At 42.2% G+C, this 16488-nt stretch overlaps 1 protein-coding gene across 1 annotated transcript; it reads left to right on the top strand.

Annotated features, from left to right (window-relative positions):
- Positions 1 to 932: 932 nt before the first annotated feature.
- LOC147449184 (uncharacterized) lies at positions 933 to 2270 on the top strand. Its single transcript, XM_086522561.1, has 2 exons — positions 933 to 2038; positions 2126 to 2270. Exons 1-2 carry the CDS (start codon positions 1275 to 1277, stop codon positions 2142 to 2144), a joined length of 783 nt encoding a protein of 260 aa, XP_086378687.1. The 5' UTR covers positions 933 to 1274; the 3' UTR covers positions 2145 to 2270.
- Positions 2271 to 16488: the final 14218 nt, after the last annotated feature.

Here is a 16488-nt window from a genome sequence, read left to right as displayed (position 1 = left end):
CGCAGTTTCTCCGTCTTTGCACACACACTGTCGGGGGGGCAACACTGCAGACACACACCCGAATCCACTGGCAACAGAACAGAGAAGAAGGGGGGAGGAGAACCCGGCATGAAACGATCGCGTGCTTCAGAATGGGGGGACTTGCTTCATTCAACAACAAAAACCAATACAATGATGGCCGTAGATCAGTGCACATAAAGACCAAGCGCGAGGGCGAGCTCTCTCCAGCTCCCTGCATCAAGCTTACCATGGCTGCTTTCTCCACACCACTCTCTCTCTCTCTCTCTCTCTCTCTCTCTCTCTCTCTCTCTCTTCGCCCAACGTGCCAGAGCTTAAAAAAACCTTATGTTTGCTTCACCCTTCACCAAGCCGAAGAAGCAGATGTGTTTTTTTCCTCCTTGCCCTTGGCCCTTGCTCACGAAAAAAAACCCACCTTCTTTTTTTCTTTTCTTTTTCTTCCTCTTCTCCCTTTCCCTTTCCCCCTTCTCTTCTTCTTCCTTTTCCTTTCTTTTTCTTCCTTTCTCCTTTCCTTCTTCCTTTTCCTTTCTTCCTCTTCGCCAACGCCCTCCTCCTTCCCCTTTTCTTTTTCTTTCACTAAATCCTTTTCATGCCTTTCATATGGGCAACGACAGTCGTTGCCTCTTTCATTTTCTTCAATCCAGTCAACCCTTTTTTTGCAAACCCAAAGGGCTGAGGCCATAGTGGTGGTTTACATTTTTTAGAAAGAAAAAATATGACATGTGTTTTATAAATAAGTGTGAAAAATAAAAAATAAAGTATGTAGTTTTGAGTGGCTCTTGGGAGGATAGGTGCATTGGATTCCAAGTGGTGGACGTTGGTTGCAAGCTGGAAGGCTTAAAGTGGGGTTGGTGGGAGGGCCTTATAATGAGTGCATGCATTATGCTTCTTCCCTCTTTTGGAGTGGAGCCTCGTGGAGGGAGGTCTCCTTAGGGTTAGGGCTCATGAACCCTTAGTAGGGTAGGCAAGGCTAAAGGGGGGCGGGTCTATGGCGGTTCTTGGTCGTAGGTGTGCGTTGCGCATGGGGTGTCTCTGCACGTTCTTGTCTTGCTGCTCTCTGTCGTCCTGTTCCCCGGCCTATGGCGCTTCTAGGCCGTGCTCCTACTCTGCTGTCCTGCTCCGCTCCCGTAGTGCTGTCCTCATTCGCGAATGACGCCATGGGGCACATCGCCTTGCTCGCCGGTCTGTGGCGGTTCTGGGCCGCGCTCTTACTCTGATGTCTAGCTCCGCTCCTGTAGTGCTGTCCTGCTTCTTGCATGGAATTGTTGAGAACATGCTGGCTTGTGTGGCTCTTCTCGCTGGTCTATAGCGTTGTTGGGCGTGATTCAGTGCCCTCCCTCTCCGCGGTCTTGCGTTGCTGTGGTTTGCCGTCCTACTCGCCGATCTATGGCGGATTTGGGCCGCGCTTGTGCTCTGCTGTGCTTCTCTGCGGGTGCCTCGTGTTCTTGGTTCGCTGGTCTATGGTGGATTGGAGTCGTGCCTTGGTGCTGTGTTGCTCTGTGTCTTGGGGTTGTGCTGCTCTTTTTTCTCGTCTCCTTCGCCAATCTGAAGTGGCCCTTGAACATGTGGTGCCGTGCTGCTCTGTGGATTCGGGCCGTGTTGCTCTCTTAGGACGTCGCCTTCGTCGATCTATGGTGGATCTTGGATGCCGATCTGTGGTGCTGCTGCTGTTTCTGGTTATGTCGTGCTGCATTGTCGTCCTCTCCGTCGGTTTGTGGTGGATTGCGCCGTTCTATTCTGTGTCATGCTGCTCTATGCATCGGGGTTTTGCTGCTCTGTTAGGATGTCTCCTCCGCCGGCCTATGATGGATCTTGGACGCCGATCTGTTCTGATGCTCCTGTTTCCGGTGTTGTCGTGCTACATTGTCGTCTTCTCCGTCGGTTTGTGGTGGATCGGGGCATTCTATTGTGCAGCTTTGCTACGGTGTGTTGCGTTGCTCTCGTGTGTTGTCCCGCCTGCCGGTCTATGGCGGTTTGGTGTCACATGTGCCTCGTCACCAGCATTTTGTGTTGATTTACGGTATGTTGCAAAGAGATTTTTTTTTTGTTTGATTTATTGCTTTCTATCTGTTGGCTGTTTGTTTTAACAGTTTGCTATTTTTTGCAGGGTGGTACGGAGCCATTGACGGGATTGGATGGTTTGGGTGGCTTAATGTATGTCGAGGTCAAGCACACTTTGTTACGGACTAAATAATTTGAAGACTATAATAGATGTAACTTTTACGGTGTCAATTAAGTTTGAAGTTGTGTAATGTTTTCGAAGTTAATTATATCTCGAAGTTTGTCCAATTGTTGTTGATGGACTTTATGCTTTGCTTTGCTATTAAAAAAAAATTGGTGTGGCGAGGTGCTCTTGATTAAAAACGATTGGCTCCACATTCTATGATGCAATTTTGATCCATGACTTAATCCTATTGATGGATTATTTGGACTAGCTGAGTATGTGGTTAGGTTTTGGGGATTTGACATTGAAAATTTATGGCTATGCGGTTATTTTTTTAATGTAAAAAAATGATTTAACTTTCAATATTAAATTTGATTGTCTCTAGGTTCATTATTAATATTATAAAGTAAGAATGAAAATAAATCCGTTTTGATGTGATGATTTAGAATCATATTTGTTTCTCTTTTTTAGATTTCTTAATTTACTTAGTTGTAGTTCTCATTTCATTTGCAGCCTTGCAGTTCTCCTCTTCTCTCTCCTCTCTCTAATAATAGTTGAGTTTATTTAGGATGCACCTGTCTTCCCTTCTCTCCTCTCTCTAGTAATAGTTGAGTTATTTGTAGCTTTTACTGTTATTGAAAAATTGAGGTAGAGTTAATTAAAAGAGCAGCCTTTTCTCTCTCTCTCTCTCTCTCTCTCTCTCTCTCTCTCTCTCTCTCTCTCTCTCTCTCTCTCTCTCTCTCTCTCTCTCGCTTAATGGAGTGTATAGGTCGTGACCCAATATTATATAATGATAGATGGTAAAAAATGTAAAAATCTGCATTTACTGCCAACCTTTGAGTGGAACTTTCAAACTATCTTTCTTGAAGTACTCAAGATTATCCATCACGTTTCACTCTTTGAGTTGTTAGTATATAAAAGCCAAAGGTATTTTGAAGAACCATCACGTTTTACAAGCCTCCTATTCTGAGTTCACTCTTGTTGAGAGTTTTACTTCCTCTATTGTACAGTCTTTTAAACCTTATAGCCACATCTATTATCAAAGCATAGCATCACTCTCTATACCAAGGCGCTGTGGATTTGAATATGGATGGTAATATAGCTCTACATTTCGTTTCCTCTTTTGGTGCTTAAGAGTCTTGCTGTCTTGCTTATCTTGGAAACTGTTTTGAACTTGCTCTTGATTATAGATGCTTTCACTACAAACTCAAGCAATGACTACTTTGAGACTTTAAGCACAGCTCCTAGAACTGAAAACTTGCATGAAGTTGTGTTTGAAAGTGGGGGCCTTAGATCGTCAAGTAGCTTAGTGGGTTCTCCAAACTCAACATTTAAAAAGCTTAGTCCCAAAGCCAAGTTAAAGAAATCTCCAAAATCTGTTCAAAAAGCTCTTAGTATTGCAAGAGGAATGGCCACTGTGAGTGAGAGGTTAGCTTTGTTTCCAATTTCTGTGGCTTACCAATGTGTAATCGATAATAATAGTATCGTGTGCCATGTGTTGTAGGGCGAACACCGCTTAGCTCTTCTGGGATTGCCACTCCCTCTGTCAGTGTGAGTCTTTCGATGGGCTCAGCTTTTATTAAAGAAGAGCCAAGACCTATTGTTGATTCTTTTGAATCTCAATTGGCATTGAGTCAATCTACGCCTGAGCTTCTTAAATCTGAGCTTGCTGATGCTATTAACTACCGTTTTGTCTTCGTTGGCAAGGTGCTTGCAAAATATGGTACATACAAAATCCAAAAAGCAAACTACAGCAGATTTTTGAAGGCTGATCTTGTGGAGAAGGTTGCACATCATACTATCACTTTTGTTGTGGCAGAAATATATTGAACAGTTTGTCAACTCATTTGTGGTGGGTGATTTTATACGTATTGAGGGCCTTGTTGTGAGGAAAAAGAATCCTAGTGATGGAGGCACTTGCCAACTTGCTCTCTATATTGATGCAACTACATCTATTGTGAAGGCTCCTTCATTCGACTTTGTGCTAACTCTCTTTCCTGAGCACAAGATTAAAGATCTTGTCTCATCATGGACTTGTTCAATTGAAGATGGTGTGCCTACTGTAGCATTTACTGTTATCAAGGTGGAGAACATGGCGAAAAGTGATGGCAGTAGTGGCACTAGGCTTATTGTTGCTGATGGCCTTACTGATGTTGATAGTCCAACGATAAGCTTCTATACACAGCTCTAAGTGTTCTTGATAGTGTTTTGACTGTTTGTTATTGCTGCATCTTTTGTTTGTACCTTCTCGAAAGGCTGACTTTTATAACATATCCAATGAAGTCAAAGAGAATGGATTTTATGATTGTGTCGCCCACAACATAAATGTCTTCAAACAATTCTCTAACACATTGTCTGTCGTGGACTACACTATCTTGCTGCCATTGCCCTCTCAATTGAAGTTGGCTTTCAAAGATATTCGTGATAAGCAGATTGCCAATATGGGATTCCAAAAAACGGTGAGTTCTACTTGGTAGGTTCGTTGTATTCATTGTGCATTGTGTGATTTCTTTATGTTAATTTTAGGTGTTCGGTTCTCTTGAGGTTGTTAACGTCAACAGTGTTGGATTGGAGTATTTATGTGGAGTTTGCAAATCTGCCCAAGTCAACCGCCAAAGCTCTAACCCTCATTGTTTTGCTTGTAACAAAGTTGTTGAAATTTGGAAAGTTCCTGCTCTTCAAGCAAAGCTGGTTCCTCGTGACGGTAAAGGCATTTCTGTCACCTTGCACGGGAAGATTGTTGACCAAGTCCTTCGCCTACCCTCTTCTTTTTTGCATTCGTTTGAAACTGATCTAGTGAGTTTGAAAGCTTCCTTGGTGGGAATGAAAAGAGCTGGGCATTTCTCAATTGATGCACATGGGTATGTAACGAGCTTTGCTTGCACGGGAAGATTGTTGACCAAGTCCTTCGCCTACCCTCTTCTTTTTTGCATTCGTTTGAAACTGATCTAGTGAGTTTGAAAGCTTCCTTGGTGGGAATGAAAAGAGCTGGGCATTTCTCAATTGATGCACATGGGTATGTAACGAGCTTTGAATCTGAATAGGGAGATGTTGTCTATCTAATGTGCCTTGCACTCCTCTAGGAAGGTTATATTCTGCTGAATATCCTTTTGTATCTAGGCATTATGGCAGGATTATCTCTTGACGATAAAGCTGTTTTTTGTATAAATGGCATCCAATGTTCAATCGATTCAACTTTTTGGACGACATCTCCTTGTAATCAAGATGTTTTAAGGGCATTGTTGTTTGTATGTGGTGTAGATATCTCTATCAATTCATTAGAGAATATTTTGTCCAAACATATTGTTGCAAAATTTCGTTCTCACGACTTGGAGATCACAAGTGTGTGGCTGAAATTGTGGAATGATGAGCGTGTTGCTTGTAATGTTGACGACAAAACTCTTGAATCTCTGGTTTACCAACGTATGGGCACAAGAACAAATTCTCCCTTGCTTTCAATCAATTTGATCATCTAGCTTGCCATGTCTTGGAGTTTCAATGTATTGTTCATGTGTTTCAAGAACAAAATCATCAACATTCTTTCAATGCTAAACCTTGTGTTGCATCTTCTTCCTCTTTTCATGGCTTGTTCGTCTTTATTTGTCAAGATGGATTGTTTCTTTTTCCACAATCGCCTTCCATCAAGAAACGTAAGCGTTGCTCTTGGCCTAAAGATCTTGCCGCTAGATTGGTGGATGTTGTGAAGAGTTTTCCAAATGAGACAGCATTGCATATAGCTTCTTGATTTCGAGCACAAGTTTGTTCTTCTTACACTTTGAAACAAATTCAAAAGAAAGTTTACTCAATATCGAAAATGTTGCATAAAGACAATGTTGTGCCTCAATCTAATAAAAGATCTAGGAAACAAAAATATCTAGTGGAAATTCAAGACACTCCTGCATATGGATGTTTAAGTTGTGGTAGTCTCTTGTTCAAAAAGAGTTTTCATTGTTTGAGTGTGCTCGAAGCATCTTTTCTCCAAACCTTGATGGGATTGCAAACATTTAACTCTGCTGTAGACAAAAGAGTTTGTTTCTCCTGTAAGCAAATCTTGAAATCTCAAAGGAAGCCGCTCTTTTGCATATATCCACATTCTCTCCTCAATGAAAGTATTGGAAGCATTGCATTGTTAAATGCAATCAAGAAACGCCTTGTATCACTTCGCATTCCTTTCACTCAAATACGAGAACTCAATTATGAGGGTCAGTTCCAGTGTCGTTAATGTCATGGCAGACTTGACAAGAATTCAAGCAATCCTGCTGCGTTTTAGTAATGAGCACGCTACAATCCTTGTGGAGGTTAAGCGTAAACTTGAGTATGCCCATGCATACCTTAGTGGTGGTGTACGTCCCTTTTATGTGCTCTAAGCATTGAAAGATTTGATTGGCACCCCTTTATACATAGAGCACAAAGCCTCCATTAATGAAGCTTGGGTTTCTACTTTTCACATGAGTCCAGATGTAGTGTTGCATGACGAAGATGAAGTTGATGAGTTAGTGAATGAACGTTCAGACACCCTTGTCCATGGTATCTATTCTTCACAGCAAGTCATCGATCACAGTGCACATGTCCATAGCGTCGCTCCGTGCGAAGGATTTTCCCCTCTGAGCCTATTCGATGATGCCGATTGCGAGGAATTATCATTTCCAACTTTGTTCTTTGGAAAAAGAATAACCTCTGCAAACCTTGCGAAAAAAAATTACTTGAAGGTCGCACAATGGGAGCTCAAAAACAAGGATAGACGCTTTGCGTTAGATATTGAAAATTTGTTCTTCAAAGTGATGAAGATTATCATCGGCAAGGTGCTTGGTTCTATATGGGTGCGTCTACGCAAGGGAAAATTGCAAGGCATGCAACTATGCGCAAAAGATGTTCAGAACAACACTAACATTGAGCGAATACTATCATCCCAACTAGGATATCATGACTTTGAATCTTTGCGAACATCATCAGATTACAAGGCCAAACTCAAGCGTAATGTCTTCGCCATGATTCGACAAATAGGGCAGCCTACCTTTTTTGTCACTCTATCATGTGCAGAGCAAAGATGGAAGCCAATGCACGAATGTCTTGCTGTGCTTAATCCACAAATCAATGAATCTAATTTCCAATCTGGTGAACACTATATCCGTGCGTTGGTTCGTGCAGATCCTATCACCACAGCTCGATACTATGTCCATAGATTCAACGCACTTAAGAAAGAGTTGAAATGAAACTCAAAAATACTTGGCCAAATCATGGATTTTTTCTTTGTCACAGAATTTCAGCATAGGGGAAGCCAGCATGATCATGGATTAATTTGGATTGACAATTCTCCAAAGCTTGGGATTTCTGATGACAAAGAAGTGATGGCTTTTGTTGATAAATACATCTCAAGTAACAAAGATGAATTACCTGTTGACCTACAAAAAGTACAAATCCATTCCCATCGAAGAACTTGCAAAAAAAGAAAGAAGCATTGCCGTTTTGGATTTCCAAGACCGCCTGCACGGCAAACAAATATCTTGCGCCCAGTACGATCAAGTGAAGAAAGGAAATCCATGCTTCTTGCGAATAAGACACAACTTGAAAGCCGACTTGCAGCCCTTCTGTTAAGTATGGAGCCTGATTTACCCTTATAATTTTTTGTGGTAAAAGCGTACATTTGTAAGGCCCCCATTATGAGGAGAAGCCATCGTGCGTGAAGGAAAATCACTCACCAGAAACCAAAATTTTCACGGACAAGAATCAGGGGCAACTTTAAAGGCCTCGGGGGCGGAGGCCTCTGAGACTTTTTTTTCGCCGGAATATTATGGCCGGACGGCGTCCGAAAAGTGGTCGGAAAACAGCCGGTCGGTTGGCCAGTGGCCGGTAGTCAATGGCCGATGGCCGGTGGTCGGAAGTCAATGGCCGGTGGCCGGTGGTCGGAAGTCAATGGCCGGTGGCCGGTGGCCGAATTCAAAAGCGAACTTGTCTTCTCAAGGGCGGCCACACATGGGCGGATTGGAGGGTCCGATTTGGACTTATTCGCACAAGGGCGACTACACATGGCTGTCTCTCATAAGAGAGGGCAGCCCTTTTGGCCTATAAAAGGAGGCCATTTCTACACACATTTCATAGTGTGAAGTTGATGCAACAAGGTGAGTGTGAGGTGGTGAGAGTGGAGCAAGGCGGGAGCTCCATTAAGGGTATAATCCCTTTGTAAACTACTTCTTGTTTTCCATTGAGTAGCTGCTTTCTCGTGGACGTAGCCCACATTGGGTGAACCACGTATATCGTGTGCACTCTCTCTCTCTCTCTCTCTCTCTCTCTCTCTCTCTCTCTCTCTCTCTCTCTCTCTCTCTCTCTCTCTCTCTCTCTCTACTCTATAATCTGTATGTATTTAAATCTGTCTCATTAAGTAATCTACTCAATTATCTTTTAGCTACGTCTTATTTCCTAACAACTGGTATCAGAGCAAGGTTTGCTCGTAGCTAAATTATCTCAAGGAAAGGATACCTTGAATTGAGTGGGAGTTATGGCAGAGGAAGGGAAGCTCAAGATTGAGAAGTTCAACGGCAAAAACTACCAACATTGGAAGATGTAGATTGAAGACTATCTCTACCAGAAGGACCTCTATTTGCCACTAGGCGGTCTTGCGAAGAAGCCCGCAACAATGGCAGATGAAGCATGGATTGTCCTTGATCGAAAGGCACTGGGAACAATCCGGTTAAGCTTGGCGTCAACGGTGGCCTTCAATGTTTCGGAGATGAAGACCACGGAGGACTTAATGAAGTCACTTGACAACTTCTACGAGAAACCATCGGCATCCAATAAGGTATTTCTTATGAAGCGCTTGTTCAATCTAAAGATGGCAGAGAATGGTTCAGTTGCAGAATACCTAAATGACTTTAACACAAACATAAGTTAACTTCAATCAGTGAAAATCAATTTCGATGACGAAGTGCGAGCTCTCCTTATACTATCATCTCTACCGGATAGTTGGGACAGCCTTGTGATGGCTGTAAGTAATTCTATCTCTGGCACAAATACTCTTAAGTTTGATGATGTTGTGGGTGTTCTCCTAAGCGAGGAAATGTGAAGGAGAAGCACAGGAGAATCATCAAGTGCTGCACTATCAGTGGAAACAAGAGGAAGGCTTAAGGAGAGGTTCAAAAACCAAAAGGGTCGTGATCGCTCAAGGCGGAGCAAGTCACGAACAAAGTCAGTTCTTGAATGTTGGAACTGCGGCAAGAAGGGCCACGTCAAGAAGGATTGCTGGTCCAAGAAGAAGAAGGAGACAGAGTCTCAAGAAAACAAGCCAACATCGGAGGCCAATGTGGCAGGTAAAGTAGAGCAAGATGCTCTAATTCTCTCATTAGACAATGTGTCTAATTCCTGGATAGTAGATTCCGGGGCTTCATTCCATGCGACACCACACAAGCAACATTTCCAAGACTACACCAAAGGTAATTTTGGGTATGTATACTTGGGAGATTATGAAGCTTGTGAGATTGTCGGCAAAGGTACAGTTTCTGTCAAAACTGCTAACGGAAATGAATGGAAGCTTAAAGATGTTAGGCATGTTCCTTCTCTTCGAAAAAATTTAATCTCTACAGGACAATTGAACGATGAAGGTCACAACATTGCATTTGAAAACAAACGGTGGAAGATCTCAAAGGGATCTTTGGTGGTTGCCAAGGGAGAAAAGGTCGGTACACTTTACTTGTGTATTGTTAGCACGCAAGCTTCAGCTTGTGCAGCAACTACAGAAGTTGATAGTGCAGTGTGGCACTATCGACTTGGGCATATGAGTGCCAAAGGAATGCAAATCCTTCAAACAAAGAAGCTTCTACCAGGTTTGAAAGAAGTGGACTTAGAGTTCTGTGAAGATTGTGTTTATGGTAAACAAAAGAGGGTAAAATTTCAAAAATCAGGAAATGAAAGAAAAAATAAAAAACTAGAGTTGGTTCATTCTGATGTTTGGGGTCCTGCAAGTACACCATCACTTGGTGGCTCATTATACTATGTAACATTCATAGACGATGCGACTAGAAAAACATGGGTTTATGTCATGAAGAATAAATCCGATGTATTTTCCATATTTCAAAGGTGGAAAGCCTTAGTGGAGAATGAAATAGGTACCAAGGTAAAATGCCTCAGATCCGACAATGGAGGTGAATATTGCAGCCAAGCTTTTGAAAGCTTTTGTGCTAGCAATGGCATTCGGAGGCAAAGGACAACCCCAAGGACACCTCAACAAAATGGAATCTCGGAAAGGATGAACAGGACAATCATGGAACGAGCACGAAGCATGCGGCTACATGCAGGCCTACCGCTTGAGCTTTGGGAGCTTTGGGTGGTTGAGCTTTGGGCGGGAGCTTTGGGCGGAAGCTGTAAGTACGTCTGTGTACTTAATCAATCGGTCACCCTCAACGGCATTGGATGGGGGAGTTCCAGAAGAGGCATGGACAGGTAAATCGGTGAATTATGCATTTCTCAAAGTGTTTGGGTGTGAGGCTTTCATGCACATAGATAGAAGCCTAAGATCAAAGTTAGATGCAAAGTCCAAAAAGTGTTTCTTCATTCGCTATGGAGAAGGAGACTTTGGATATCGCCTATGGAATCCTGAAGATGGTAAAATCTTAAGGAGTAGGGATGTAATTTTTAACGAACAAAATATGTACAAAGATTACTTGGAAAGAAAACAAACAAAAGAAACAGGTGATGAGTACATGGAGCTTGAGGACGGTGAAGACTCAAGGACTGCAAACGGTGACAATGTGCAACAACGTCAACCAAATGAGGAGCCTCAACCTATTCCCCGAATATCTACAAGAGCAAGTAGACCTCCAGAAAGGTTTGTTCCTTCCTTCAACCATCTCTTGATCTCAGATTCTGGAGAGCCGGAATCATATGAAGAAGCTATGCAACATGAATCCAAAGAAGAATGGACGAAGAGCATGCAAGTGGAGATGGACTCACTACATCGCAACCAAACATGGGAGTTGGTTGAGTTTCCTAAAGGTAAGCGGGCACTTCAAAACAAATGGGTGTACAAGCTAAAGGAAGAAGAAGGTGGGAAGAAAAGGTACAAGTCTAGGCTTGTGGTAAAAGGTTTTTCTCAAAAGAAAGGTATTGACTTCAATGAAATATTTTCTCCTGTTGTAAAAATGAACTCAATTAGGCTTGTCTTAAGCCTTGTGGCTGCTCATGATCTAAATCTCGAGCAAATGGATGTAAATACGGCATTCCCTCACGGTGACTTAGAGGAGGAAATCTACATGCTTCAACCAAAGGGGTATGAAGTAAAAGGTAAAGAGAAAATGGTTTGCAGATTAAAGAAGAGTTTGTATGGTTTAAAGCAAGCATCAAGACAATGGTACTTGAAGTTTGATCGATGGATGTTGGATCATGGATTCACAAGATGCAACTCGGATCACTGCGTCTACACGGAGAATTTGGGAGATGGGAAATTCATCATCCTAATGTTGTATGTTGATGACATGTTGATTGCAAGTGCTAACATGCAGGACATCAAAGACCTAAAAGAGGAGCTGTCCAAATCTATTTCAATGAAAGATTTAGGTGCTGCAAAGAGGATACTTGGTATGAAAATATCAAGGGACAGGACGAAGAAGACAATAAAGCTATCTCAAGAAGATTACATCAAGAAGGTACTAGAAAGGTTTGCAATGCAAAATGCAAAACCAGTTTCTACACCTTTGTCTGGTCATTTTAAACTAATGAAGGATATGTGTCCAAAGACACAAGAGGAGATAGCCTATATGTCTAAAGTTCCATATGCTGCAGCGGTAGGTTCTCTAATGTATGCTATGGTCTGGACAAGGCCAGACATTGCACATGCAGTGGGAGTTGTGAGTAGGTTCATGGACAACCCAGGTAAAGAGCATTGGCAAGCTGTGAAGTGGATACTTAGGTATCTAAAAGGGACAACAACAAATGCTTTGTATTTTGGAGGAACTGATATTTTTCTAGAAGGGTATGCTGATGCAGATATGGCAGCTGACAAAGATACTCGAAGGAGCACTACTGGCTATGTGTTCACGGTTGGAGGCACAGCAGTAAGCTGGGCTTCAAAGCTGCAGAAAGTGGTTTCACTTTCTACCACGGAAAAAGAGTATGTAGCAATGACAGAGGCAAGCAAAGAAATTCTGTGGCTTCACAGATTCTTAGAAGAGCTTGGATTCAAACAAGACAATTGTGTCTTGTACAGTGATAGCCCAAGCGCTATCCATCTTGCGAAGAACTCAGCCTTTCATTCAAGGCACATTGAGGTGAGATATCACTTCATACGCACTCTTTTGGAAGAGGGACAACTAAAGCTAGGAAAGGTGCATACAAGTGAAAATCCTGCAGACATGTTTACAAAGGTGGTCAACAAGGAGAAGTTGAGCTTTTGCTCATCTTCAATCGGCATTCAAGGATAAGAAGCCAGAATGGAAAGCAGTCACAGGGTTGGTTTGGAGATCAGTCTCCAAGTGGGAGATTGTTAAGTATGGAGCCTGATTTACCCTTGTATTTTTCTGCGGTAAAAACACACATTTGTAAGGCCCCCATTATGAGGAGAAGCCATCGTGCGTGAAGGAAAATCACTCACCGAAAACCAAAATTTTCACGGACAAGAATCAGGGGCAACTTTAAAGGCCTCGGGGGCGGAGGCCCCTGAGACTTTTTTTTTGCCGGAATATTATGGCCGGACGGCGGCCGAAAAGTGGTCGGAAAACAACCGGTCAGTTGGCCAGTGGCCGGTAGTCAATGGCCGATGGCCAGTGGTCGGAAGTCAATGGCCGGTGGCCGGTGGCCGAATTCAAAAGAGAACTTGTCTTCTCAAGGGCGGCCACACATGGGCGGATTGGAGGGTCCGATTTGGACTTATTCACACAAGGGCGGCTACACATGGCTGTCTCTCATAAGAGAGGGCAGCCCTTTTGGCCTATAAAAGGAGGCCATTTCTACACACATTTCATAGTGTGAAGTTGATGCAACAAGGTGAGTGTGAGGTGGTGAGAGTGAAGCAAGGGGGGAGCTCCATTAAGGGTATAATCCCTTTGTAAACTACTTCTTGTTTTCCATTGAGTGGCTGCTTTCCCGTGGACGTAGCCCACATTGGGTGAACCACGTATATCGTCTGCACTCTCTCTCTCTCTCTCTCTACTCTATAATCTCGTGTATATAAATATGTCTCTCTCCATTAAGTAATCTACTCAATTATCTATTTAGCTACGTCTTATTTCCTAACACCTTCCACACTGCCCTGAAATGGGTTTTGATGATTGGTTATCCTCTTTAAGCATGGATGAAGACCCTTACCTTTAGACACTCTCAGTTTCGCTCTCAGAACCAACACTTTTGCTCAAAAGACAACCAAAAGATATATACACAAACAATTTCAACAAAACAATGTGCACATTGTGGGATGGCAATCTTGATATTCAGTTTATTTTCAATCCTCATGGAGCTGCTGCATACTGCACATCATATATGACAAAAATAGATTCGACCACAAGCAAAGCAACCAACAAAATCTTTGAGAAATGCAAGAAGGAGAGTCTTCCCACATTGGAGCGTCTTAAGAAAATTGGAGGTGCCTTGATCAATGCTCAAGAAATCACAGCTCAACAAGCAACATACATTTCACTATCTCTTCCATTGCACAGCACGACCAGGCAATTTATCTTCATCAATGCAGACTACCAAACCCAAAGAACACTATTTTTAATAGGAAGACTTCCTTGCAAACACTTCATCTTGATGACACAGATATATTCTTTGATGATCTCATAACAAATTATACAAAAAGACCAGCTAGCATACGAAATCTTTGTTTGGCAGAGTATGCAAGCAAATACACTATCGCACAAGGGACACACCACAAGTGCAAGAAGCTTTAAATCATCAGATATACAAGCTTCAACAAGGAGATCGGCAGCGAGAGACATTACCACCAACTATGTCTGTTGTTTCTACTGTTCGCAAGCGATGAATGCACGTTCGATGCTTTGACATCAACTTGGAGAGAGAGATACGAGTCTAATATTTCTATAATTGCACAAAACATGGAGCCTTTCACAAAACTAAAAATCAACAATCAAGAATCATCAACATCATGCTCAATCTCCTCACAAGAAACTCAAAAAGAACAATTCACTTATGAGCTTGATCCACAAGGCATCATACCACTCAACTACCAACATCATCCGGATTCCTTGGAATGCCAAATGAAGAATATCACTCAATTGTCATGAGTTTGAATATAGAGCAAAGACATCTTTACGATGATATCATGACACAAAAGAGAGTATACCCAAATGACAAAATCCACCTTTTTTTAACAGGAGACGCCCGAACAGGGAAAACCTTTACTTTGCGTGCAATCATCCAAGGCCTGGTTCGACACTACGCACCTTCGATAGAAGGAAATATTGAGCTTCCAACAACATTGTTGATGGCATATACAGGCAAAGCAACATTCAACCTTGGTGGCACAACAATACACTCTGCGTTGTGCCTTCCATTGATGCTGACTGAGATGGTCCCTCTTTCCAACGACACCCTCAATGACCTATCCCAAGCGAACGCAAACCTCAAACTAGTTGTTTTTTACGAGGCTTCCTTAATAGGCAACAGGCTGCTGCGTATTATTGACACAAGACTCCGATTTATAAATCACAAACACAATGAACCCTTCGATGGCCTGGACGTTATCTTTTGTGGCAATCTTTGCCAAGCAAGTCCTGTCCGCGATCGTTGGATATTCAGCGACACAAGCAATACAATTGACATCCTCACACCATCGAGCTGGAACACACATGTCACATGCGCTGAGCTAACACACCAATGTGCCAATCAAATGAATTGTTTATAGAGGTCTTAAATAGGATACGTGTTGCGGAGCAAACACAAAGAGACTTGGCATTTATCAATGACACATTTGCAAAAACAACTTCGATATTTTTACAACACCTCATCTTTTCTTCACAAATAAACTAAAGTCCAAGCACAACCGAACGGTCTTTGAGAACTTGCAAGAGACACCATGCATCATCAAGGCTCATGACAAATTCCACAAAACATGCTCAAAGAACCTAGTCATTCCAAACAACCCTCAAGTAACTGCTGGATTATCCTCCATCCTTTAGCTAAAGCCAGGAATGATAGTCGAACTTTGTGCTAGCAATATCAATGTGCTTGATGGTTTGGTCAATGGTGCGGATGGAATCTTCCAAAGAACAAACAACAGAGCACAATCATTGATAGCTTGGGTAGAGTTCTTCGATACCTCAATTGGGAGAAGACAACGATCCCAAAATGCACATCTCTACCATGCAAACATAAACAAACAATGGAAACCAATACTTCAAGTCACAAAAGACTTTCAAGTAGAAAAGAACCCACTCAACCTAGTCTCAAGAACACAACTCCCAATACTAGTAGTGAACGCAAACACAATCCATAGATCCCAAGGCTTGACAATGACAACAGTTGCATTTGACCCTACTGGGATCCAATCTCATGGCCTGGTCTACACAGCTCTATCACGTATCAAAGACCCTGCAAATCTACATATTCTTAGTCCCATTCTCAAGAGCCACATCAAAACTAACCCCATAGTCCTGAAAGAAATCAAACGCCTCCGGAAAAATGCTAGATGGTCCTACTTGAACGAGCCCCTGGTTGCACTTGCACAAACACACCATATTGTTGCATCATTAAACATCGTTTCAATCAACAAACGCATTGACCACATCAAAGGCGACCCAAACTTCATGTCATCCAGTATCTTGTGCTTTCAAGAAACGAAACAAAAAAAAAGTACGAACCCCCTGACACCAAACTTTGAGCATATTCAACATTATAATGGTTATGGTGTATCTATATTCCACCATCCAAGCATTCAATCCATATGTCAAAAAACTGTCTCAAGAGCAGGACTTGAAATAATCCATGCAACTTTCTCTTTGGAAAATCAAATTGCAGCTTATATCCAGGTCATGAATGTATATAAATCACCAAACACACCAATAAAAACACTTCTTTTAGAACTCCAACACTTGATACAAGAAAACAATAAAAAAAACATGAGCATCATACTAGGGGACTTCAACATTGACATCGGCACCACAAACACCCAATACCAACATTTGGAATCTCTACTTCATTCGGAGAACTATCGACAACAAATCAAAGATACAACAACCATCTATAATTCAATGCTAGACCATATTTGGGTGAGAAGCCAACAACCTCACTACATTTGTGGCACAAGATTTTGCTTTTGGTCGGATCATTCAATCACATATATGATGATCCCAAAATAAATAAAC

Source organism: Adiantum capillus-veneris, chromosome 10 (assembly GCF_014529385.1).
Source record: "Adiantum capillus-veneris isolate H3 chromosome 10, ASM1452938v2, whole genome shotgun sequence".
Classification (NCBI taxonomy): domain Eukaryota; kingdom Viridiplantae; phylum Streptophyta; class Polypodiopsida; order Polypodiales; family Pteridaceae; genus Adiantum; species Adiantum capillus-veneris.
This window is presented reverse-complemented; position numbering and strand designations above follow the sequence as displayed.

What these genes read in the sequence shown, in the direction of transcription:
- LOC147449184 (XM_086522561.1), top strand. Translation starts at nt 1,275, where the DNA reads ATGGAATTGTTGAGAACATGCTGGCTTGTGTGGCTCTTCTCGCTGGTC.